Source organism: Amphibalanus amphitrite, unplaced genomic scaffold (genome assembly GCF_019059575.1).
Source record: "Amphibalanus amphitrite isolate SeventyFive unplaced genomic scaffold, NRLGWU_Aamphi_draft 000629F_arrow, whole genome shotgun sequence".
Taxonomy (NCBI): Eukaryota; Metazoa; Arthropoda; class Thecostraca; order Balanomorpha; family Balanidae; genus Amphibalanus; species Amphibalanus amphitrite.
Window position 1 is genome coordinate 84041 of NW_024882123.1, and position 27746 is coordinate 111786.

Consider the following 27746-nt stretch of genomic DNA (forward strand, 5'->3'; position numbering starts at 1 on the left):
GTGACAACATAAAGCAAACAAACACACAAACACTAAACATATAGACATACAAACATACGTTTGGCCCGCGCTGCCTTCAGAGCGGACAAGCGGCGCCATATCGGACACCGCGTGTCTCAGCAGGGACGTGGGTCTGTCTGGCGCTGCGCGGCTGACATCTTGGGCAGTAAAAAGACAGCGTGCATGATACCACCTACCATCTCCGCCGAACAGATGAACGAATTTTTTGTCCATGTCGGCCCACGCGTTGCCGCCGAGCTCGCCGCGCAGGGTCCGCCCCCCTCACTTCCCCCGCGACTGCCCAGGGTGGGAGTCTGCGCCTTCCGGCTACTTCCGATCACGCTCAGCACCCTACATGCCATCATCAGCTCCATGAGCAACTCCCCGTCCCGCGGATCTGACGGACTTTGCATTCGGACCATCAAGCTATCCTTCAACACCATCAGTCACGTCCTCCTCCATATCGTCAACCTCTCCCTCATCTCCAATATCTTCCCGGAATCCTGGAAGCATTCCCTCGTCCATCCCATCCACAAGTCCGGTGATCCTGCTGATCCTTCCAATTGCCGTCCTATTTCTATCATCCCAGTCCTTGCCAAAATAGTGGAGCGGGCAGTTCAGCGCCAACTCTACTACTACCTTTCCTCCAACCATCTCCTCTCCCCAACCCAACACGGCTTCCGTCCGCAGCACTCTACCGAGACCGCCCTCACGTGCGTCACCGACAGCATCCTTGCTGCTACAGATTCTGGCCTTCTCTCCATTCTTTGTCTCATTGACCTTAGCAAGTGTTTCGATGTTATCAGTCATGCTAAATTGCTCGAAAAACTCCAGCTGCTGGAGTTTTTCGAAAACATAACATATATGTTGCAGGCACTTTAGAAAATCAGTCATTTTGTAAAATGCCTGGGCATTTTGCAAAATGCCTGATTTTCCAGGCTTTTTACAAAAAGCCTAGGCATTTTACAAAATGACTGACTCTCCAGTCATTTTGCAAAATGCCTAGGCATTTTACAAAATACCTAGCCATTTCACAAAATGACTGAGCAGCGTGTTGTAGATACGAGTACCTAATTATATACGTTTTGGTAGCGTGTAGGTGGACCGAGGAGTCCAGCATTATGACCAGAGGAGTCCAGCAGTGGGAAGTCCATACCTACCTCTATTTTGAGAAGTGCAGGCCCGCGACATTTCCAACCCCCACGTCAGCGACGCTGCTGGATTTAAGATGATCGATCTGGAGCGTCAACAAACGACTGGCCCTATGCCGGCCTGTATCTGTAAAACTATTAGAGGTCGCGAGGATTCGATCCCACACACTTAGGCGTTAGTGTCGTTTGAAACCAACGCTCTCGTCCTACGCCAAGCGACCTGATGATTCTTCCGATGTGGAGCTTGATATTTTTAACTGGGACCGTGCAAGTAGGTACTCAAAGCTGTTGCCACAGAACAAAATTAATCGTGTTTTGTTAATTATTGCTTTAATATTCATTGTGATCAGAGAGCTTTTTTATTCCAAAGAAAAGTTAGGAAGAAAACCTAAACAATAATACTGTAAACAATTGCGTGGACTAGGCCTAGGGTAGACTTTTTTTCACTTTATTTTCAATACAACATAACATTTTCATGTGCACACTTTGGTTTTACACTTAGCATACCTTACATTACACATTAGGTAATACATTGCATACTTCCATTACACACACATTTTTTCCTGCCCCGCCCCGCATCGCCCCGCGAAATTACACATATTCCCGTTCTCGCTGGGGCGATGCCCCAGGCCGCCGGCCGGGCCCGCGACCCGTCAACCCGATAGGTTGGCGAGCCGCGCGCCCGGCCGGCCGGCCGACCCTTGATAGTGTCGGCCTCCGGTTAGCCGGGTTGGGTTAGGGGCGGGCAGGACGCGTGAACTACTTTTTCCCGCGGCTCCATCGTCCTCAGCTATAGGGACAACACTACGGAAACAAACACCATCGTGCGTGCACAAACACCGGTCGTGGTGGCTGTTGCCACCCCGACCTCTGCCCCCGCCCGCGCCGCCCCGCACCTCGGTGCGTCTACTCACGCGAGGCGTAGGCCTAGGGTAGACTTGTTGAAGTTCCTTAGAGCCAATGAGCGCTGTCCAGTCAACTGAGGAGGGGAGGGGTGGTCCACACTGGGCTTCTTTGTTGATGCGTGGGCTGTGAGTGAGCGTCCGTGCGTCAACCTGGTCGTTACTCAGCATTGTCGTCATCACAGAGCTTCAAATCGATCAGCTACAGGCTGAACACGTACCTATAGGGTATAGGAAGACGTCCAAAAACTGTTGGCCATAGTATCTGTAGTGGGATCTACGTTCCATGCTGGTCAGGCATTTTGCAAAATGCCTAGTCATTTTGTAAAATGGCTAGCCATTTTGAAAAAAGCCTGGTTGCGTTCAGTCATTTTTCAAACAGCCGTCTTTTTGTAAAATGCCTAGGCATTTTACAAAATGACTGATTTTCTAAAGTGCCTGCAACATATACATTCCAAAAACATAACATATACAACAAAAAAGTATATTGAAGCACACATTGTGGTCTAACGAAGGTATTCTGTCATTTGAAGCGCCCGAAAAAGGCGTGTGTGAACGTCAGATGGCTACAACGCCCCAACAGCACCCGTCGAAAATCAAATTGTGAGACATTTTGAGCCACCGTGCACTCATTCGGCTTGATATGATGGCCCAAAGACAACCTTTAGCACGGAGTACTACTGCGTTAATATTCTACCAGTACAAAAACTGGATGTCGTGAACCAAATGGCCATGAACGGGTTTGTTTTGGAAACCAAATCTGTTGGAAGGCAAAGGTCGCGCCATGTTCAGATATGGAGCTTCTCCACTTTAGATGTAAACTAGAGGTACAGGTTTACGCGATAACTGTATGTTTTGATATGTATGATAAACGGATGCATTAGTTTGGGTGTAGAAACTTGCATTTTTATTGGTATTATTTGTGTAGAACTGGGTAACTGCTTTTAATTGAACTATAAAGTATGATGGTGATGCATGCGAGTTGTTCGAGCCATTAACCCGCGCCCCGTTGGGCTCTGCCGAGCAACGCGCCCGGTTGGGGGGGGGCCATTTTGGCCCCCCCCCTAAGATCTCGAGAACCACGCAACATAGCGACAAGCGGTAAACGGCGTTGGATAGCCCCAACGGGGAACTACCTTGTGACCCAATTTTATTGACCTAGGTCAAACCGATGACGTCACAGGTCAGGTCAAAGGTCCAATTTTCACCGTTTACAGGCACTTCAAGAAATGCGTTGTAAAATCGAGTAAAATGCATTTCATTGAAAATCATCGATGGGGAAATGTTCTTCAAACACATATTTTGCTATTTGAGGTCACTGATACCAGGTCAGGTCACAGAGGTCAGGTCACGGGGGGGTCACAATATGAAAGTGTCGTGTGATACATGTTTTATGGTCCATTTTACATGACAAATGCGATTATATGGGTCAGGCAGCCTTTGGGGCCAGCTTAGATCACGTTTTGGTCAAGGTCAGGTCAAGGTCAGGTCAAGGTCAGGTCAAATTAGGTCAAATTTCAAAGTTAATATTTTTGCATAAAATGGGTATCGAATCGATGCAGCTCGTCACGGGGAGTTCAATGGTGGTCTTTGTTTTGCCGTGCGAGGTCTAGAATTGCTAAAAATTGAGTTCAAAAATTTGACGTCATCATTTTTGAACAGTTTTTTCGCTATAACTTGGCCAAAAAACGAGATATCGATCTGAAATTTGGTATGTATATAGAAGAGCGCTGGAGCTATCACATATATTCCGGTTTTTTCGAAATTCGGAAAAATTTTGGATTTTTTCAAAGTTTTTCTAAAAAATCAATTTTTTGATTTTTTTTGGGTCAAAAACCAAAAATTTTGAAAATCCGAGATAGCAGTTTTGTAGCACCGCCTTTTGCCTACTAGACCATATAAAGAACTTTGAAATTGCTTGATAACTGTAGATTTGGTGAGCGTTTCAAGATTGCATGTTTTTTGCTCATTTTTGCTCGAACATGACCTCAGTTTGACCTCAATAACTCCTGACCTAAGGTGACCTAAGACTTGAAATTTGGTGTGAAGGTGTCAAATTGATGCCCGGGAAGGTACTGAAAATTTGGCGGCGCTGCGCGCCGCCGTTTTCTTGCTATTCAGGAAAAACCACAGGGGGGGGGCCAAAATGGCCCCCCCCCCAACGGGGCGAGGGTTAATAAGTTAGGATGTTACTCAATTCAACCCTACCCTACCCTACCCTACCCTACCCTACCCCTACCCCTAACCTACCCTACCCTACCCTACCCTACCCCTACCCTACCCTACCCTACCCCTACCCTACCCTGCCCCTACCTCTACCCCTACACTACCCTACCTTACCAAACCCTACCCTACCCTACCCTACCCCTACCCCTACCCTACTGTACCCTACCCTACCCTACCCTACCCCTACACTACCCTACCCTACCCTACCCTACCCTACCCTACCCTACCCTACCCTACCATACCCTACCCTACCCTACCCTACCCTACCCTACCCTACCATACCCTACCCTACCCCCTTACACTACCCTACCTTACCCTACTCTACCTACCCCTACCCTACCTACCCCTACTCATACCCTACCCTACCCTACTCCTAACTTACCCTACCCTACCCTACCCTACCCTACCATACCCTACCTTACCCTACCCTACCCTACCCTACCCTAACCTACCCTACCATACCCTACCCTACCCTTACCCTACCCTACCCTACCCTTACCCTACCCTACCCTACCCTACCCCTACCCTACACTACCCTAACCTACCCTACCCTACCCTACCCCACCCTACCTCTACACTACCCTACCCTACCCTACCCTACCCTACCCCTACCCTACAATTCCCTACCCTACCCTACCCTACCCTACCCTACAATCCCCTACCCAACCCTACCCTACCCTACTCCTAACTTACCCTACCCTACCCTACCCTACCTTACCGTACCTACCCTACCCTACCCTAACCTACCATACCCTACCCTACCCTACCCTTACCCTACCCTACCCTTACCCTACCCTACCCCTACCCTACACTACCCTAACCTACCCTACCCTACCCTACCCCACCCTACCTCTACACTACCCTACCCTACCCTACCCTACCCTACCCCTACCCTACAATTCCCTACCCTACCCTACCCTACCCTACAATCCCCTACCCAACCCTACCCTACCCTACCCTACCCTACCCTACCCTACACTACCCTACACTACCACCGACAGTCCAAGTTTCAGCTAAATCGGCCCAGAAACGGCTGAGATATTGCAAAAACAAATTAATTGTATTTACTGGCGAATCCTCTTGGCGAGCGGTGCCTTGTGTCGGCCTTCGTTGTCAAAGGTCAATGACCTGCCGGCCCACTCAGTTTTTTAAGCGAACAACTGAGCCTAAAGCACGTGCCCTCTGCTCGGCGCCGGTCGCGACCCCACCACGTGCACACCGCTAAACCAACCCCCTCGAAAATTTAATACGACAAATGAGTGCACGCGTCCGACTTGCAGTGAAAATTTCACCCCCGTAGCCCTTACCGTTCCCGAGCAATAGCGTGTTTTTGCCGATTCTAATGTTAACCCTAAGGGCACGCGAGCACGCGCCGCGGGCGCACCCCCGGCCGCATCATGTCCAAAATTTAATACGACCTACGTGTAAAGGTGGCCCACATCGCTGTAAAATTTCACGGCCGTAGGTCAACAGAGGCCGCCGCAATAAGCGCTACAAAGTGACTACGTCGCACACGGCGTGGGCGGCGGGGTACTTTTTAGGATTTATAATATAGACTAGAGGTACAGGTTTACGCGATAACTGTATGTTTTGATTTATGTTATGTTACGGGCGCATTAGTTTGGGTGATGGACTTGTATTTTTAGGTGTATTATTTGGGTAGATTTGGGTAGCTGTTTTTAATTGAACTGTAAGGGATGGTGATAGTTGCGACTTGCGGGGTGTTCAAGTGTTTTGTATGTTGGGCCCTTTTTGAACTCAACCCTACCCCCAGTGCCGGCGGATTGCATTTCTGAAAGGGTGGGCAAGATATCGTGGGGGCCTCCTGGCGAAAAGGGGCCTTTTGTGTATAGGGGCCTCCTAGATCTGGTGAGTGAACGAACGGAGGGGTAAACGTGTATCACCGAAGTAAACCAACTAGCATAATCTGCTCTACAAGCATATTTTTTCCGCCAGCCAATTCAACGAAAACAAAATTCAAAATTGTAGTCAGCGGCGTGATTAGAATATCGCGGGGAGCAAAGGTTAGGAGGGCGCCACCTCACCCAAGGAGGGCGCCGTATGTACGGTAGCGATATAAAAAAAAATCCTTAGCGATCGCTCAGGAGGGGGGGGGGGGGGGCGTTTTTACCACGCCACCAGCTTTTTTTTGCGTATGTAAGGAAAGCGGCGACGCGCAGTGCTGCGAAACTTGGTATCGGGTTAATATTACACGCGACAAAAAGGCTGCAAGCGATTGGCCTGTGGGTACCAAATTTCTTTCGACCATACGTTCTTTATTAACCCGGCGGCCGCTGGGCCTCCGCGCCACCCGCCGGCCGCTGGGGGGGGCATATAGTTGCCCCCCCTTTACTTCCGCGGCGATATCGTCGCAACGCGAAGAGATAGAGAAGCGAAACTTTGCACACATCTTCCTGAATACCTAGCCCAGATTTTGTCCAAATTTGGTGTCGATCCCATTTGAAATGACGTCACAGTGACGTCATAAGTCAAATTATAGATTTGCGACTCTCAGTTTCCTCACGATACATCAGGTATATGGGACCGAATATAAAGGGACGATTATTGGTTAGGAACTAGATGGAAGTGTATTTAAATGTTTTAGGATGACAGCAGGTGCTGTCTAGTTCATTTACAGTTGAGTTTCATGCTCAGCGTCATCAGAAACGGTCCATATCGGAAAACGACAAAACTTTATGACTGTGACGTCATCTTAGATGCTACAACCACCAAACTTTTTTCAAACATTGCCTAGGTATTCATTTGAAGCTATGCCAAGTTTCACGTTCGTAGCTCATCAGGTTTCGGAGATATTCCACAAAACGTAAAGGGGGGGGGGGCAACTTTATGCCCCCCCCAGCGGCTCGTGGGTTAAATGCCGCGCCGAAGTCCCGTAGAATTGTCAAAAAACAACCTTTTTCTGCTTTTTAGGCACACCTGTTATGCATTCACCATTCGAAGCTTTTCTTGTCCCTTTAGCAAAGTTAGTGGGACAAAAATAAAGGTTGGTGGAGACGTTCTGCCCATGGGTGACGGTGTAGAAAAAGTTTATTGGTGACGGCATCCACACCAAATCACCGTATCGATTCGACACCGGAGCAAGAGATGCGAAAGCATGCAAGCTCACAGCGAGAATGCAGCAGCATAGCAGCAACAATCTTCAGAAACACCAGTCATGGTTGTAAAATCAATCAGTTAAGACCAAGACGGGTTTCATCCATGTTAGAGCGTAAATAGCTTTGGTAGGTATATATAGGAGTCGGCATTAATTCAAAGTGTGTCAACCATAAGGGGCTTTTACACCTTAGGAGGGGTGATTTGCGGTCTGGGTGTGTACTTGTGATGAGTTGTGAACTTTTGTACCATTTTGATTTTGTATTAGGTATAGGAAGCTAGCACTGACGAAGATATATTCGAAACGCGTTTGCAAATGCTTTCTTTAATACAGTACCTTTATATTTAAAAAAGTTTCACTTATCTACTCATACATTTGGTAGGTATACTTCATTCATTGTGCTGAATACACGTTCCATTGTATCAGTTTTCCCAGGCAATGCATCACATTGTGCAAGAGAACGGCTATGCTGGGACACATACTTAAGCGCTTAAGCTTACGAGTAGATAAATGATAGGAGGGCAGCGATCAACGGAGGTCGCCAATAGGTAGATGGGCTGTGATCGGCAGGATAGTGCCAATGGTTGAGAGGGCGGAGATCATCAGGAGAGCGCTAAATAGGTAGTAGGGCCCCCGATCAACATTAAACAGGAGGTCGCCAAAAGGTAGGAGAGCCCCGATCAACATTCGACAGGAAGGCACCAATAGGTAGGCTTGGGTTGCGAACATCGGGAGGGCGCCAATGGGTAGAAGGGCGGCGAATGACAGGAAAACAGAAACACCAATAGTTAGAGGGCGTTTTTCCCAAGACGGTGATATTGAATAGGACGTCGTCTGTGAGGAGGAAGGACGCCGATCAACAGGAGGGCGCTTGTGCTCAGAAGGGCGGTGATCAACAAGACGGCGCCAATAGGTAGGAGGATGGCTATCAAGAAAAGGACGCCAATGTGTGGAAGGACGGCAATCAACATGAAGGCGCCAAAGGGTAGGAGAGCCCCGATCAACATTCGCTAGGATAGCACTAACCCGCGCCCTGATGGGGGGCCATTTTGCCCCCCCCCCCTGTGGTTTTTCTTAAATAGCGAGAAAACGGCGGCGCGCAGCGCCGCCAAATTTTGGGTACCTTACCGGGCATCAATTTGACACCTTCACACAAAATTTCAAGTCACAGGTCACCTCAGGTCAGGAGTTATTGAGGTCAAACTGAGGTCATGTTCGAGTAAAAATGAGCAAAAAACATGACATCTTGAAACGCTCACCAATTCTACAGTTAACAAGCAATTTTAAAGTTCTTTATGTGGTTGTATAGAGAAAAGACGGCGCTACAAAACTGCCATCTCGGATTTTCAAAATGTTGGGATTTTGACCCCCAAAAATAAAAAAATGATTTCTTTTAGAAAAATTCAAAAAATTTCCAATTTTTTTCGAATTTCGAAAAACCGGAATATATGTGATAGTCCCTGCGCTGTTCGATATACATACCAAATTTTAGATCGATACCTCTTTTTTTGGCCAAGTTATAGCGAAAAAACTGTTAAAATTGATGACGTCAAATTTTTGAACTTCATTTTTAGCAATTCTAGACCTCGTAGCGCAAAACCAAGACCACCATTGAACTCGCCGTGACGAGCTGCATCGAATCGATACCCATTTTATGCAAATATATCAACTTTGAAATTTGACCTCATTTGACCTGACCTTGACCTGACCTTGACCTGACCTTGACTAAAACGTGACCTAAGCTGGCCCTAAAGTCTGTCTGACCCACATAATCGCATTTGTCATGTAAAATGGACCATAAAACATGTATCACACGACACTTTCATATTGTGACCCCCCCCCCCCCCCCCCAGTGACCTGACCTCTGTGACCGGACCTGGTATCAGTGACCTCAAATAGCAAAATACGTGTTTGAAGAACATTTCCCCATCGATGATTTTCAATGAAATCCATTTTACTCGATTTTACAACGCATTTCTTGAAATGCCTGTAAACGGTAAAAATTCAACCTTTGACCTGACCTGTGACGTCATCGGTTTGACCGAGGTCAATGAAATTGGGTCACAAGGTAGTTCCCCGTTGGGGCTATCCAACACCGTTTACCGCTTGTCGCTATGTTGCGTGGTTCTCGAGATCTAAGGGGGGGCCAAAATGCCCCCCCCCCCCCATCAGACCGCGTTGCTCGGCAGACCCCCATCTGGGCGCGGGCTAATAGTAGTAGGTTGGCGAGCAGCAGGAGGGCGCCAATATATGTAGGAGGCCGTTTATTAAGAAGTGGGCGCCAATAGGTAGGATGACCACGTCATCAACATTCAACAGGGCGCCAGTATGAAGGAGGGCCCCGAAAAACGTGAGGGCGTCAATGATCAGAAGGGCGATGACCAGCAAGAGGACGCCAATAGATACGAGGATGGCAGAAGGTCGCGACACCGATACCAAACCAAATACCAACAATGATCATGTGAAAATACCGAAACCGAACCGATTTGGGAATGTGAGGAAAATACCAACTTTTTACCAAATTCACAACCTCTTTTTCATTAGTGAGGATTCATGGTACCAACAAAATACCAAATAAATTAGCCTTGAAATATCAAATACCAAGATGGTATCGGTTTGGTATCGGTATACCAAAAAGTTGGTATCCGATTGACATATCTAACATGGAGGGCCTCCCATGTGCACGGGGGCCTCCTGCATACGTTTAGTTCCTCATCCCGGTATACCAAAAAGTTGGTATCCGATTGACATATCTAACATGGAGGGCCTCCCATGTGCACGGGGGCCTCCTGCATACGTTTAGTTCCTCATCCTTTCAGGAGACCTCCTCTGTACTCGGAAGGGCCTCCTCTGTACACTACGCGCCTCCCGTGTACGTGGAGGGCCTCCTATGTGCAAGGGGCCTCCTTTGTATCCGTCACGCCTCCGCTTTAGATGGAGGGCCTCCCTGTGCACGTGGGCCTCCTGCGTACCTACGTTTCGTTTCTCCTCCGTTCAAGGGACCTCCTCTGTACTCGGAAGGGCCTCCTCTGTATACTACGCGTTTTCTATATGCATGGAGGGTCTCCCATGTGCACGGGGGCCTCCTGCGTATGTTTCGTTTCTCCTCCGTTCAGGGGCCTCCTCTGTACTCGGAAGCGCCTCCTCTATATACTACGCGCCTTGAAGCCTTCTCTGTGCGTGGAGGGCCTCCCATGTGGACTTTTTTGTCCTCCCAGCTAGCCGTGAGGCTATAGCCGAGGTCCCATGTGGACGTGAGCCTCTTCTGTATCCGACACGCTTCCGCTTTAGATAGAGGGCCTCCCATGTGCACGGGGCCTCCTGCGTACGTTTAGTTCCTCATCCGTTCAGGGGGCCTCCTCTGTACTCGGAAGGGCCTCCTCTGTATACTACGCGTCTCCTCTGTACAAGGAGGGCCTCCCATGTGCAAGGGGCCTCCTTTGTATCCGACACTCCTCCGCTTTAGATGGAGGGCCTCCCTGTGCACGTGGGCCTCCTGCGTACCTACGTTTCGTTTCTCCTCCGTTCAGACTTCAGGGGGTCTCCTTCGTACTCGGAAGGGCCTCCTCTGTATACTACGGTTTGTCTATGTGTATGGAGGGCCTCCCATGTGCACGGGGGCCTCCTGCGCACGATTAGTTCCTCATCTGTTCAGGGGGCCTCCTCTGTGCTAGGAAGGGCCTCCTCTGTACACGGAGGACCTCCCATTTGCGCAGGGGCCTCCTACGTACACATAGTTCCTCCTCCGTTTCTGGGAGGGCCTCTCTTTGCAGGGACTGGGAAGTGGGAGGGTCTTCTGTCACGACAGAGCCTCATCTTAACATTGCAAAGTGACCCTGAGGCAACCTTCTTTTGCATGAAAGTGCCATTTTTTTGCACGGAAGCCTTTAGCCTCTTTCAAGCATGGCTGGCCCTAAAAAAACGGAATAGAGGGCCTGCGGCCCTCTATTCCGAGCAAAGGGCCTCCACCCAGAACAGGGTGGGCAAAAAGATAGTTTTGCCCACCCTGAGATTTTTCAGGGTGGGCAGCTGCCCACCCTGCCCCCCGGAATCCGCCGCCCCTGCCTACCCCTACCCTACCCCTACCCTATCCTACCCTACTCCCTACCCTACCCTACCCTACCCTACCCTACTACCCTACCATACCCTACCCTACCCTACCCTACCCTACTACCCTACCCTACTCTACCCTGCCCTACCCTACCCTACCCTACCATACCATAGCCTACCCTACTACCCTAACCTACCCTACTATACCCTACCCTACCTAATTCTACCCTACCCTACGCTACCCTACCCTACCCTACGCTACCCTACCCTACCCTACCCTACCCTAGTCCCTACCCTACCCTACCCTACTACCCTACCCTACCCTACCCTACCCTACCCTACCCTACCCTACCCTACCCTACCCTACCCTACCCTACCCTACCCTACACTAACCTACCATACCCTACCCTACCCTACCCTACCCTACCCTACCCATACCCTACCCTACCCTAACCTACCATACCCTACCCTACCCCTATACCCTACCCTAACCTACCCCTACCCTACCCTACCCTACCCTACCCTACCCCTACCCCTACACTACCCTACACTACACTACCCTACACTACCACCGACAGTCCAAGTTTCAGCTAAATCGGCCCAGAAACGGCTGAGATATTGCAAAAACAAATTACCTAATTGTATTTACTGGCGAATCCCCTTGGCGAGCGGTGCCTTGTGTCGGCCTTCGTTGGCTCTGATGCTTTTCACTCAGTTTTTTAAGCGAACAACTGAGCCTAAAGCACGTGCCCTCTGCTCGGCGCCGGTCGCGGCCCCACCACGTGCACACCGCTGAACCCACCCCCTCGAAAATTTAATACGACAAATGAGTGCACGCGTCCGACTTGCAGTGAAAATTTCACCCCCGTAGCCCTTACCGTTCCCGAGCAATAACGTGTTTTTCCCAATTCTAATGTTAACCCTATGGGCACGCGAGCACGCGCCGCGGGCGCACCCCCGGCCGCATCATGTCCAAAATTTAATACGACCTACGTGTAAAGGTGGCCCACATTGCTGTAAAATTTCACGGCCATAGGTCAACAGACGCCGCCGCAATAAGCGCTACAAAGTGACTACGTCGCACACGGCGGCGGCGGCGGCGGATTATTTAGGATTTATAATATAGATAACTCGGCAAAAGTGGTGTAGGGAGATTTTTTTTGGGGGGGGGGGATAATGCCTTATGGCCTGGGAACACTTTGATGTTAAGTTTATCTTATATGATCGTATTATCCTCCGGCAAGAGGTCAAAGAAAACAGGCCTACACCCAGTTTCGGGAGACCCGTAAAACAACTGAGACCAGCAATGGCTGGCATTTTCCAGTATTGTCGGCTGATCTTGTAACAAGCGTATCTATTGCATGCGCTATTTCACAGCCACCCTAGTTGACTATATAAGACGATAAAAAGAAAAAAGCGCAATCATGTTTGCCTTATTTTGTACGCTAATTAGCAATGTTCGGGTAATTCTGGGACACCCTGTATAGGTACCATACTTAATTAATTTTACCGAGAATGCTGTTGATATTTAAGAAATGTATATTTCATAGGAATGATAGCAGTTTTTGAATGAACAACTGTCATTCACCGACATTGTCCGGTCTCCGGTTCCGGAGACCCTTTGTTTTCTTCTCGCGACACATGAAAATGTAACTGGCACGTGTCGTGGGGGTCGTGCCGTCAGCTGATTACGCCCCAGGGTACAGCAGGTCGCACACAGGTCGGCGACCTTCCATATAGGCCACCAACTCGTCACAACAGACGAGAGAATGAACGAGGAGTACTAGCATCTTTCCTTGACGCACGCCTGGACCCGTCCCATGGCTCAGCAGGAGCAGACGTGACTCGTTAAAAAAACTGTTCACCCCCAACACCGGCGCACTCAGGCGCAGATGAAATTTTTAGGGCTTGTAGACAACTTCTTGACCGACAGTGTGGTGGTAGTCCGAGACCGTACACTAGCGTACAATTTTTTGTAGCCCTATTAGAACATGGACATTTTTCGAAAAAGTGTGCCAATGCAAGGACTGACGGTAATCAATAAAAGTAACACCTATATGCATTATAATTATATAAATAATGACTCATTACAAAGCCAAAAGTTCGCGCTATCATTTGGTACCCAAATTATATAGTCTGGTCAATACAGAGCTCGAAGATATTGACGTGAAGCAGGGCGACTGGGGCATTCCACGTCAAATCAAACACCGAAATCCGTCATCCCCTTCGATTTTTCTGAAAATTTGTAGGCAGACTGGGCATGGTTCAAAACTGAGTTACGTATAATATTTTCGAAATTTGATAAAGTATCGCTGAGATATAGGTCATCGAATATAGCCAAAAATGCCACACATCAATTTTTTAAATGTCTATAACTCTGGTTCCTTTTCTGGTATCGAAATGATATTAACAGGGTCTTGTAGGCAATTGATAAGGCTTTGATTTTTAATTATAAAATTAAATTGAAGTGACCTTGAAATGCATTTGACCTTGAATTAAAACAGAAAAATTTAAATAGCAAAAAACACGTCACCTTCGATTCGGGTAATTTTTACATATTATGTCCGTCACAATGTTCCTAACCATCTGTGAAAAAAATTGGAGTGGGCCATTCATAACTCTCGCGGCAAAAGCCGTTTTCATGCATCAACATCACGCAACCGCGCGTGACCTTGAAAGACAGAGTCAAGACATGCTTGCTTGTGTACACTTTCTGAAATGAATGATTGCTGATTAGTGATATCCCAAACTCTGCGAGAATGGAAATACATAGTCATCGTAGTCAAGCATTCAAGTTCCATAGTAAAAGTGTCTCAGGCAAACGGTATTTTGCGGTGAATTTTGAGCCGTGTGGAAATGCACCATGAAGCCAAAAATTCAACGAAAACATTATCACGCAACGATATCTTCACGTCTTTTTATCTTCACTGTACGAAAGAATATACATTTTTGAGTATGTATAGGGAATTTCTAGTTAATCCAATAATAAATATGACAGTTAGAGACCTGCTAAGAGTAACATGTCGCCGGCTGAGGCGGGATCGGCCGACGCGGGAAACGCAGCAATCACAATTTTGTGTTTACACGTTCATATTTCAATTGTTAACAACCGATTTTCAAAATTCTTACACCATAAGATTGCCTGTACATTTCTTAGTCTTCTCACAAAATTTGACGCGAATCGAACGTAATCAGCGGTAAGGAGCGCGATGTAAAGACGGAACCGTTCCGTTCCGTCCCGGCACAGTCTATGTACAATTCAGGCGGCGGCTAGCGGTCGGCGCCGGCTGCCGAGTCGCCGCGTCGCCGCGGCGACAGGATGTTCACTTTACACCGCTATTACTAGAACAGTTGTGAACCGATTTTCTTCTTGCTTGCACGGTGAGATGTGCAATTCAATTTTGGACATGTAGCTATAATTAATTTCGCATTAATACTATGAGATATTGGCGAAAAACAGGAGGGGTGGGGCGAAATTCACTCTTCCCCCTCCACTGCGCGTGCTAACATACGTTTGCATATGTGCCATTTTCTTCAAAACTTATGAATGGCCCACGCTAATTGTTTCACAGGTTGTTAAGAATATGGTAGGCTATAAAATATATTAAAATTAGCCAAATCGAAGGTGACGTGTTTTTTGCTATTTCAATTTTTGTGCTTAAGAACAGAGTTAAGCAAATTTCAAGGTCATATATTTAAGTAGGTGCAATTATAAACAAATGCTTATAAAATTACCTAAACAGTAAGGTTTATTTCATTCAAATCAAACAAGTACAACCAAAGTTATGGTCGTTCAAAAATATAAAGATGCAACATTTTGTAAAAATTCGATGCCCTATATTTAGAAGACCTGTGGTCAGAATGTGCAAAAAACATCAATGTAATGTTCGGGGCGACACAGGAACTCGCTCACAAATTTATAATGAAATCGCTGATGGTAAGGTGCAAAACAGCCGATTTTTGTTCGATTTGACGTGGAATGCCCCGACTGTTTCTGCGTTTGATTGCCGAAGTTTAGCTTTTGAGAGTTGTCTGACTTTGTTGTACATTTTCAACATTTTCAAAAGTAAAGAGAAAAAAGTTTCCGTCGTTGAAGATGCTCTGATCTTTTTTGAACACGACAGTTGCCAAAGGAAAACGTTTAAAAATAGTCGATATTTCGCGTCCTGGCCAGTTTTTGGTCCGAGTTAAAACACGGTGCTACGGGGAGTGGGAGGGTGGGGGGTGGATATCCGCCCCCCTGAGGTTTTTCGAAATTTGTTACGACTATTCTCTCATCAATTTTACACATGGTGTGCAAGTTTGAACCTACTAACTTTAAAGGTCAGGTCACCAGGTCATTTTGAATGACCCACTGACCCAACCTCAAGTTACTTTTTTGCAACTTTGTCACCGTGCCAGAGCTACAGTAGATGTCGGAGGCCTTTGAAAATCGCAGGATGTTATAAGGTCATTAGTAGCTACAATTTGTATCTTTCGGGATTTTGATATCGATGACCGATAAGGTCAGGTCAATTTCTCGACCTCCCCATTATACCTAAGTCAATGAGGGAAAAATCAACTCCCTGTTTTTACCACTAAAACGAGTCGGAATGGCCCCATAAACCATACATGACTTCATATACGATCAACCTTCACTACCTTGAGGTCTGTTTTGCTGTTGGGCAGCTGTAAGGTCATGTGACGTCATCAAAGGTCACCAAATGTTTTTTGCCAATAACTCCGTACAGGAACAAGATACAGCCGCGCGGATGGTCTCATTGTGTTCAGCTCGTCAAGGCGCATCGAATGATAAACATGATGACCTCGAGGTCACGTGACCTGAGGTCTACCTTTGACCTTGACCTTTCGAGGTCAACATAATATGGTTCGATGCGGATTTACGAGAGGATCACGATGACGCCCTTAGTTTGCTCCTATCTTGACTAGTTCGAAAGTTATTCGAGAAAACCTCTTTCCATATCTAGCGCCGCCATTTTGACTTTTTACCCCTGTAACGTCATCTTTGACCTGACCTGAAAATGACCTTAGTAAAAATTGTAGACCTTGTCCGTGCGTATCCCATGCCGTTTACCGCTTGTCGCTATCTTGCTTCGTTATCGAGATGTCAGGCCCCCCCCCCCCGTCGGTTCTAAGTTGGCGCAGACCCCCTTCGCACCGTAGGGATTATCCCGATCTAGCCTGTCTTAAAGGGACTATCCCACCTTTAACATGGGGTTTGAGTTGAGATAGCCAAGTTTGCGGCGAGGTTCAGAAACCACTATCTATCTAGGTTGCAACCCCCGCGGCCTCTTGGTGTTGAAGAAATTCGTTCCCTTCATTTGAAAATGGGCCTTGTGCAAGGCCCTATCTTCAACATGGAGCGACCGTTAGTGTGACGTCACCTCGTTTAGTCATTCTGATTTAAATGGGTTTGTTCGTTGAAAAATCGCTTGAAACTTGGTCTGAACTTTGTTGTGGTGCCTACAGAGTAAAAAGAATCAGCTTTATGTCAGTAATGTGGCCTGGGGAAGGAGGTAATTTTGGGCTGTGACGTCACACATTTGAAAGTTTGTGTTTGGAATATGGGAAGCCTAAGATGTTTAATGAAAAATAAATGCCAGAACCGTGTTCCTGGTCATCCAATCTATAAAGTCGGGCACAATTTAACTGGTTTTAACAACATTTTAGAAGGTGGGATAGTCCCTTTAAGTCTGAGAACCGACTTCTCATTTTAATCAATATTTTGACCTCATTATGCGCAAAATTGTCTGAACTTTCATGTTGAATGTCTCATTTTGCCTATTATAATATGTTTGAGCACAAAAAAATGAGCCCAAAGTCAGGCATTACTCACTTGATACACCTTGCGCAAATGAATGCTGAAAACTTGCACTCGGTTGTGTGGCTTATAACTCGAATCCAACGATTTTCAGCATCACAAATCGCATATCGTCTAATAGCTTTATCCTTTTGGAGCATGACGGTGCATTGCAATAACATATTTGTCAAATTTTTGGACTCGCAGCGCCAAATTCAAAATATACTGTAAACGGTAGTTTAGTTAGCAGAGTGATTTGGAAAAACATAGAAAATCAACAACTTTCGACAAAAGTTGACACTTTGCTTTTCATACCATTCGATTCGTCGCATAATTCTAGTCTGGGGACTTGCTCAAACTTTTGCCACCTTTTGCCTCTCTCGGAATAAAACGGTCTGGCATCGAGAACGTCGACTAGCGGATAATGACATTATCGCGGTTTCCAGTCTTTTTGTGGTTTTATACGTTCAAATATGTGAAATGATGTTGGTGCCATGCATTATGGTGGGTGTCAAGGTCACGTGAAGGTCAAGTCAAGGTCATTGACCTTTGATGACCTTGGCTCACTTTTTCGATTTTTACTTGTTACTAGGGTAGTTTTTGGTGCTGATTTCGAATTTAGCAACCATTTGAATATTTACGAAGTAGTTCTGGTGCCTTCGTACCAAGTTACGAAGCTGTCAGTAGTAGGTGACACCTACTACTCGTATGGATGGCCGGCGGGACGCCTACTGGTTGATCTGACCTGACCTGACCCGACCTGGTCTAAATGCATAAAGACATCGTCTGTGATCAAAACTAACATGCAATTCGTGATCAGCACCCCAAAATACCCCGTAACACCCTAACTTTACGAAGTTTCAAGAGGTCTCGATTTCCCAACCTTAGTTGGGTCATTAAACTGACTTGGAAAGTCAACTAATGACCTTAGACTTTGAAATTTGATATATTCGGCCTCATCTTGTCATAGGCAGCACGCTTGATTTTTCCGCGAAGCTCTAGCTTCATCAGGGCCAAACGGCTGAGTCGGGGGTCCAATGGAACCCCCTATACTATGTTGATTATGGGCATTTACAAGTAACATTCTCACCAGAACACACCAGCCAACATCTGTGCACAATCTGGCTACAATGCTACCTATGGTTTGCCCTCTACGAATAAAGACGTGCTTGATCGGAAGAATCCCCACTGTGCGTCGGTGCGCGGGTTAAGGAAGTCTTATAAAAGTATGATTGTTGTATATCATTAGAATTGAGCTCAATCGTACTTTTAGCCAGAAAATAAATGTTGGGATAATTATTGAACTGAACATCCCGTATATCGGCGATGTGCAATTGAAATAGGAGAAGCTATTGTAAATTTCAGGTCAATCACGTAATTACATATTTATTGAGCTATCGTGAAAAGGCGACGGGGCGACGTACGTTAAATGCCCCCCTCAGTCACCGATGGGTTGAGAAGCCAGAGAACCACTTTCAGTGTATGAGAGCGGTGCTGGGATTAGATTCGCGCTAGACTGGTGTTGGGGCCTACCATGCGGCCGTGAGTCCGGTGACCGACACCTCTGACCGTTGCAGAAGTGGCGGAAGCGGTTCTTCCTGTTGCGCCGCTCCGGCTCCCTGCCGTCACAGTACGTGCTCGAGTACTTCAGCGACGAGTCCAAGCGGAAGCTCAAAGGCAAGATCGAGCTCGACCAGTGTGAGCAGGTGAGCTATGTACCCCGACCAGTGTGAGCAGGTGAGCTATGTACCTCGACCAGTGTGAGCAGGTGAGCTATGTACCTCGACCAGTGTGAGCAGGTGAGCTATGTACCTCGACCAGTGTGAGCAGGTGAGCTATGTACCTCGACCAGTGTGAGCAGGTGAGCTATGTACCCCGACCAGTGTGAGCAGGTGAGCTATGTACCTCGACCAGTGTGAGCAGGTGAGCTTTCCAAAGTGTGTTACCGTCTGCTGGGGCAATGTGGGGACCAATAAGTGACGTTGTCATTTGTCAATATGGTGACTCTTTGGCATGTAACTATTACCAACTCTGATCTGGCGGTCGATGAAAGAGTTTGGTCGTCTTATCCTACCCACATGGCCGTTTTACACCCATGGGGTAAGACGGTTTTTTGCAACGGCTTGCGGAGGTAGCTGCAATGCATTTGCTCATGATGCATCAGCTCCATGTCTCATCTTCTGGATTCCGGAAATCCGGAGCGGAAAAGGTTAAAAGAACATTTTCACTCGGTTTTACGTCTTAGTGTTATTTCTAAGCAGCCGGAAGGGGGTGCAACGATGGCCGTCTTACTCTACTTTGTCTTACTGCCGTCACAAGCCCCCCCCCCCCCCGACATCCATCGGGGCCGGTGTGGCTCTGACGAACCCACTGTGAACGCAGGTGGACGCTGGCCTGACGCTGGACTCGCGTAAGCATCAGTACGACTTCATGTTCGACATTCGCACGCCGAAGCGAACGTTCTACCTGGCGGCCGAGTCGCGGGCGCTAATGGAGCGGTGGGTGGACTGCATCTGCCGCGTCTGCGGCCTCAAGGTGTACCCGCGCGACGGCGACGAGCACGGTGAGCGCCCCACCGCCAGACCGGAAAACCAGCTGCTGCAGCATCATCAACTGCCCCACTTTCAGGGTGCCCCATACTGAACCTCACATGCGGGTTGCGAGCTCGCGGTTTTGCGAGTTTCTTCAAACTTAAAGAATACACTACGTTGAGTGACCCACACTGCCAACTAGCGAGCTAGTCTGCGAGTTTTTGACCTGCGAGTCACCTCGCATCACATCCCAAAAGTTGACTGAGTCAACTTTCGGTTTTCCTCGCCTGCCCTCGCTGCGAGTTTTGATGTGTTTTGTTGAAGTCGATTGTTGGTTCGGTGTGCTGTTGTTGAGTTACTTTGTAATTTTCTGAAGGTGTATCGGCTTCACAGGATTCATGGAGTGAGTGAGTTATAAGAGAATGATGGTCTCACTCTATGAATGAGTATAACCGCAGACTCGCGCAACCCGCATGCGAGGTCCAGTGTGTGGCGGCCTTTACTCCCCAACGATCACCCTAGCCATATATCGATTTTAGTTGTGTGTTTTTTTTTTTAATCAATTTTGTCCGAACCTTTTGAATGGAAGGATTCGCAGGGACAGCGCCCCCGCTAAGCGAAGCTTGTTGCGTTGATCCTGCCCTCTACCCTCCGATCGCGCTACTACATTCCGGTTCTATGGCAGAATTTGGAGTCCAAAGTTTAACGTGCGCACTGCGCACATAGCCGCACACGGCTGGTCCCCTCACTAGCCGCGTTTACATAAGGATTGCTGCAAGCATATAGTTCCGCCTGTTTGGTTGCAAAAGATGCTAATAGTGCTTTACAATTTACAAAATGATCCCCTCTAAATATACAAAGATTACTGGATCGAAATCACCGCAAAGTATATGAGCTAGGGCCTCGTCAAAAATGCTATGTAAACGCGACTAATGACTTCGCCTGGCTGCGGCCTGCCACCAACCACAACGGTACAGTCACCGCCACCAGCACTTGCTACCCATCACCCCCGGACGGCGAGGGAGCAAGCTACCACCGCCCCTGCGAGACTAGCGCCGCCATGCGCCAAAAAGTGGAAACACCACGTGACTGAGGCCACGTGATGGAGGGGCGGAGCATAGTAGCTTTTGCGCCCGACACAAACTGAAATGCGGCGCTGTGATTGGGCGTTAGCATGAATGAAACCCCGGCGCCAAAATCAGCTATTCGCGTTATATGGAAAGTGAGCCTGTGCGTCTCACTGTTCTCTGTTGGTTTGAGAGCCACGGCACCATACGAGTTGTGAGCCCCTTTGAACGGGTCACCGCCCGAGGCACTGAGGCGACGGCTGTGCCGGGCAAAGTCTAGTCTGGACAAGGAAAAGTGCGATCGAGCAGCCACTGGGACGTGGATTGGTATTATCTAACCGCGACAAACGATGTCAGCAGCCTCTTATCGTGTCATAGACAGACAACGTGGGCAGTGCCCAATCAAAAGCTACTAAAAGAATCAGTTAAGAAGTTGGTGAGGCTACCAGACCTCATTAAAAGTTTTTTAATTCACGTTTTAATGGCAAATGACATGCAAGCCCTTTGTGATGGACCAAAAATGGGCTGAACAGGTCATACAACTTCTAAAAAGTTCAGCGTTTTAAAAAATATAAAACTTAAATGTTAAAATTCAGCCTGAATGTTTAAACTCTGGTCCAGCGTTGGCAGAATGCATATGTTACCACCCAGTTAGTGCCCTTACTTCTGTGACCTGACTTGGCATCGGTGACCTCTTGAAGCAACATTTGTATTAGGCAACTATCGCTCTGTCGATGATTTTCGATAACATGCCTTTTATTTGATGTTATAACGCATTCCCGTCGCTCAGTTGGTAGAGCACCGGACTCCCGGTAGTGAGAGCCCGGGTTCGAGTCGCTCCGGCGCTCGATATTTGAGACTCCTGACGGGCATGGTCTGCGGTTGGTGGGAGCAGTCGCAGCCAGTCGGAGTCAGTTGAGTCGGACAGGACGTGTCCGGCTTTGAAGGGCATGTCAAACTTTCGCATTTAAATTCTCCCGTTACCAGGAATTGCGCGATCGGACGATAGGGGTCGGGGGTCTACGCAACAAGCTCTGCTTAACGTGGGCTCCGGTTCTGTCAATCCGTCCATTCAAACATTCGAGCTAAATTTATTTTTCAAAAATCCTTAGAAAAGGCCCTTTATCGGTGAAAAAAAAATCGGCATTTGACCTGGGCTGTGACGTCATCGGTTGCACCTAGGTCAAGGAAACTCGGTTACAAGGCAGTTCGCTGGTGAGGCTATCTAACGCTCTTACCGTGTAAAAGTCAGTTTGAACCCCCGTTTGCACGTGCGCACGTGCAGAATACCGCTTCCAGATCTCAGGAACGGCTGGGCCGATTGCGTTCAAATTTGGCACACCGCTAGCGACCGGTTAGAAGGGTGCTTTGCACAAGCCCCGTTGGAAGTACCCTCTCGCCCTTCAGCACGTGCAGGGCTCACTATCTCGCTCGCTCGTTCTTCGCCCAAAAGGCGTTTTACTGGTTGTATACATATATGTTTTCCTAGTTTGGGGGAAAGTGGGGGGAGGCGGGCTAAATTTGAACTTGAAATGTGGAACGTGAGAGATAGGACCAGGGCTGCGGAGTCGGAGTCGGAGTCGGAGTCGGAGTCGGAGTCGGTCGGAGTCGACAGTTGTGACCGGAGTCGGAGTCGGAGTCGGAGTCGATTTTAGAAACCCGAGCCGGAGTCGGAGTCGGAGTCACCGAAAATCTGTCGACTCCGCAGCCCTGCTAGGTCTGCGGAGTCGGAGTCGGGAGTTGGAGTCGGTCGGAGTCGACAATTCTGCCCGGAGTCGGAGTCGGAGTCGGAGCTGGTTTTTGAAAGCTTGAGTCGGAGTCGGAGTCGGAGTCACCGAAAATCCATCGACTCCGCAGCCCTGGATAGGACGACGGAAGGAATGCCAACGATCAATAATGAGCTGGACGGGTGGCATAGAGGAATCCAGGCAATACTACTGGAACTGGGACCTCTCGTGGAATACTCACTTCGAGTATTGCCCCCACGCAGTGAGAGGAGGGGTGTTCGGCCGTCCAGCAAAAGAGTGGTTGGTTAGCCTATGTGCTTTTGGTGAAATAACTTTGAATGACAGAGACACTCCTGTAAAATGACTCAATAGAAATGAGAAGATGGTTCGTGCACACATTTCGGCAGTGGTTTTCAACAGCCATTAGACGTATTCATTAATGCAGATCAATTATTGTGATATTAGCAACCAACCACTTATTACTGTATGCCTGGTCTATTCAAATACATTAGCCAGAGGGGTGTGGTAATAACTGGTGTAAGCAAATTGACCACGGTCAAAAATGCATTACCAGAATGCACTTAAGCCAACATTTTGGGATGTTCTCGTTCCTAAGTCGGCTAAGAGCTTCGGTCCAGAAAATAAATTTATCGTTGGCATCGTTGGCATACAGTAAAATACATACCAAACTCGGCCGGTGATAAATTTTCAAGACCTCAGTCCTTACTGATTTTTGAACTCGGCCTTCGGCCTCGTTCAAAAATCCAGTAAGGACCTCGGTCTTGAAAATTTATTTACACCGGCCTCGTTCAGTATTATATAATACCTGTACACCAGTTGGTGTGGTGTCTGTGAGCGCTTCTAACGCCGCCCGGCGCTCTGCAGGCCCGGCGCTGGTGGCGTCGGCGACTCCGGACGCCAGTCCGCGGCCGGCCAGTGAGCCGCTCAGCGACGCCGACGACTCGGACTCGCCGCCCGGCTCGCCGAGCAGCGTGTCAGCGTCGGGCCCCTACATCCCCATCAGTGAGTGCATCAGCGGCGTGCCGCGGCTGGCCGGCTCGCCGCCGTCGCCGGCCGCGCCCACGCCCGCCAAGGCGGCCGTCTCGGCGCGGCCGTTCTCCAGCCGGCGCCGACCCGTGGTGCGGCGCGGCACGGACGTGGCTGATCTGGAGACGCTGCGCGCCGGCGACGGGCCAGCGCCGGCCGGCGCCACCGCGTCGCCGCCGCCCCAGGTCAACTGGGAGACGTTCCCGGGGCCGACGCTGCACTCGCGCAGCAACAGCATGCCAGAGACGGTCAAAGGTGGCGTCAACAAGGCCGAGCAGCTGAAGCAGGGCCCGCCGCGGCCGCCCAAGCCGCGCCACCTGCAAGGCCACGAGCCGGCCGGCGGACCCAACTACCAGAACTGTGAGGAGCTCCGCTCGCCGCGCCTCTCGGACACCGAGTCGGCCACGCCTCGCACGCCCACCACCGTGCCGGCAGACGACATGTTCGACTTTCGGCGCGCGCAGCAGGAGCGGGCCAGCGGCCGTCAGCGTGGCGCCCACCCTAGCGCCGCACCGGGGCAGATCTTCAACTACGACTTTCCCGTGCGCTCGGCGCCCGTCGTCAACCGCACGCTGAAACCGCGCAAGGTGAGTCGGACAGGCCGCCGGCCGCACCGCGGAGCTGGTGAGACTACCGGTCACAATCTGTCTGTCTGTCTGTGTCTGTGTCTGTCAATATGTCTGTCTGTGTCTGTCTACAATGTCTGTCTGTGTCTGTCTATATATCTGTCTGTGTCTGTCTATATGTCTGTCTGTGTCTGTCTACAATGTCTGTCTGTGTCTGTCTATATGTCTGTCTGTATCTGTCTATATGTCTGTCTGTGTCTGTCAATATGTCTGTCGGTGTCTGTCCATATGTCTGTCTGTGTCTGTCTATATGTCTGTCTGTGTCTGTCTATATGTCTGTCTGTGTCTGTCTATATGTCTGTCTGTGTCTGTCTATATGTCTGTCTGTGTCTGTCTATATGTCTGTCTGTGTCTGTCTATATGTCTGTCTGTGCCTGTCTATATGTCTGTCTGTGTCTGTCTATATATCTGTATGTGTCTGTCTATATGTCTGTCTGTGTCTGTCTACAATGTCTGTCTGTGTCTGTCTACAATGTCTGTCTGTGTCTGTCTATATGTCTGTCTGTGTCTGTCTATATGTCTGTCTGTATCTGTCTATATGTCTGTCTGTGTCTGTCCATATGTCTGTCTGTGTCTGTCCATATGTCTGTCTGTGTCTGTCTATATGTCTGTCTGTGTCTGTCTATATGTCTGTCTGTGTCTGTCTATATGTCTGTCTGTGTCTGTCTATATGTCTGTCTGTGTCTGTCTATATGTCTGTCTGTGCCTGTCTATATGTCTGTCTGTGCCTGTCTATATGTCTGTCTGTGTCTGTCTATATGTCTGTCTGTGTCTGTCTATATGTCTGTCTGTGTCTGTCTATATGTCTGTCTGTGTCTGTCTATATGTCTGTCTGTGTCTGTCTATATGTCTGTCTGTGTCTGTCTATATGTCTGTCTGTGTCTGTCTATATGTCTGTCTGTGTCTGTCTATATGTCTGTCTGTGTCTGTCTGTGTCTGTCTAGGTATATGTCTGTCTGTGCCTGTCTATACGCCCGTAAACCCCAATGAACGAACGAACGAATGTCTATATGTCTGTCTGTCTCTAACCCGTCGGCGGCTGTGTGTTACTGTTTGTTGACTCGTCTGGTGGCTCCGGTCCTGTCCACTAGGGTGTATCATATCAACACTTTCTCTCAGATTAAGCGATCCCACCCATTTTCCTTGCCCCTATGCAAGTCCTATAATGCCTTTGTTTGTTTTTCTCTCTGCACGAAAAATTCGAGCGCGCCGGCCGAATGAAATTCTAGTTTTTCAGCGGCGTCCGGCGTTGCAGTTTCCACGCTTAATACAATGCGCGCGGTGACACTAACACCAGCCGTGGGACGAATCGTCGGCTGTTAGGACCAACCCTGTTCGGCGGCTGAAATTCGGCCGTGGTACATTGTTTCTACGCATCCTGAACTCTACCGACGGTAATTTGTATGAGTGGCTTGTATGTATGATTTTTATGATCACATACGGTGAACTGAATCAGTGACCGCTGCCAATAGAGATCAGCTTGGTTGCATATGACCTGAAATATAACAACACCAGTAAAACGCCTTTTGGGGCGACCAACGGAGCGAGCGAGAGGGTGGGCCTTGCACGTGCGAAATTGCGAGTGGGTAGCTCCAACTAACTTGTGCACTGCACCCTACTAAACGGTCCCTAGCGATGTGCCAAATTTGAGTGCAATCAGCCTAGCCGTTCTCGAGATCTGGAAGCGTCTCCCTCCACGTGCGCACGTGCAAAATGGGTCTCAATTTACTTTTGCACGGCACCCTACTATCCGGTCCCTAACCATATACCAAATTTCAGCGCAATCGGTTCAGCCGTTCTTGAGATCTGGAATCGACCCCTGCACTACGGTTCGTCGGAAAGTTATTTCATCCACAAAAGAAACGAAATATAACAGTATAACGCCTTTTGGGGCGACCAACGGAGCGAGCGAGAGGGTGGGCCTTGCACGTGCGAAATTGCGAGGGGGTACTTCCAACTAACTTGTGCAGTGCACCCTACTAACCGGTCCTTAGCGATGTGCCAAATTTGTGCACAATCGGCCCAGCCGTTCTCGAGATCTGGAGGCGGCACCCTGCACGTGCGCACGTGCAAAATGGGTCCCAAATCCCAACTGACTTGCACGGCACCGTACTAACCGGTCCCTAACCGCGTACCAAATTTGAACGCAATTGGTCCAGCCGTTCTCGAGATCTGGAATTGACCCCTGCACATGCGCACGTGCAGCAGCACCCCACACTGGCGGATCCAGACTTGCGTTTTGGGGGGGGCCAACTCGTGCAAGGAGCCAAACCTAGGGTACCCCCAAATCCTGTTTTCTCATCGGATTTAGGCCACTTATTTTTCGTCACAGCCCTGAAACGATAATTTTTTTTTTAACTAAAAAAAAATAGAGAGAGAAATGGTAGCCCACTCAACCCGTGCCTTAATATTACTTTGAAAACACTTCAAATTGCTTTTGTCGACCACCGCTCCGGGTCGGTGCTTGGCGCAGCCTTCGCGGGCTGGGAGGTGTCGGTTGAACCTCTCTGCCGTTCGGCCCCTGATCAAGCTAGAGCTCGCGGAAAAAACGAGTGTGTTGCTTGTGAGTGACGAGAGGAAGCCGATGATACCCGATTTTAAGGTCCTTGGTCATTGGTTGACCTTCCAGGGCGGTGTTTCACGGTCGCGCTGCCAGCCGCTGCCAGCGCATTCCGCGAGCTAAGGTCAACCTTCGGTAGTGTTGTAGGTATAGGCTAGTTGATGTCTCCATGGAAACCAAAAGTGCCAACAGCGCTGGCAGCGTGCCGTGAAACACCGCCCAGGTCAGGTCACAGACCCAAAAGACGGGAAAATCAGGGCCTGTCAGAACCTCCTAAAGTAAGGCTGTAATAGATTTTTTTTGTGCTGATCACGAATTTCATGTTAGTTTGGATCATAGATGATGTCTTCATGCCTTTAGGCCATGTCGGGGCAGGCCAGGTCAGGTCAACCAGTACTTATGGGCGTCCGTGTAGCAGGTGTCCGACTACCACTGGCAGCTACGTAACATGATACGAAGGCATCAAAACTACTTCGTAAATGTTCAAATGGTTGCTAAACGCTAAATTCAAAATCAGCTAAACGAAACTATCCTAGAAACATGTTAAACTCGGAAAAGTGGGCCGAGGTCATCAAAGGTCAATGACCTGACTTGACCCTAAGGTGACATTGACACCTACCACAATGGTTGGGACCAACATCATTTCACATGTTTGAGCGTTTTAAACCACGAAAGCCGACATACGCGGAATCGCGATTCCGGCCAAACATGGCCTCAAACATGGCCAAACATATGGTGCGTTCGGAGAGGCACATTCCACGTGGAATCCGTGGAATACTCCATGCGCGCGGAACATTCCCGGAGATTGGCCGTTCAGAGAGATACGCCTCCGAACGCGGCACGGGGAATATTCCATGCAGGGGACGGTGAATATTCCATGCTCTCCGAACGCACGGATAGTCTCGAGAAATAGGCCACAGGTCAAAGGTCACTTGGGTCAGGGT

General features: G+C 48.7%; 1 protein-coding gene across 7 annotated transcripts in view; it reads left to right on the forward strand.

Moving 5' to 3' along the window:
* Window positions 1–27746, forward strand: part of LOC122363594 (GRB2-associated-binding protein 1-like) — a 62218-nt gene that overhangs the window by 11765 nt on the left and 22707 nt on the right. For 5 of the 7 annotated variants that reach the window (XM_043333059.1, XM_043333062.1, XM_043333055.1 and 2 more), the window contains 3 exons: window positions 18822–18950; window positions 19627–19807; window positions 23455–24203. In XM_043333059.1, the coding sequence (XP_043188994.1) occupies window positions 18822–18950; window positions 19627–19807; window positions 23455–24203 (1059 nt within the window). The remainder of the gene's footprint in view (window positions 1–18821; window positions 18951–19626; window positions 19808–23454; window positions 24204–27746) is intronic. The other 2 variants (XM_043333058.1, XM_043333063.1) reach the window with 1 other exon arrangement.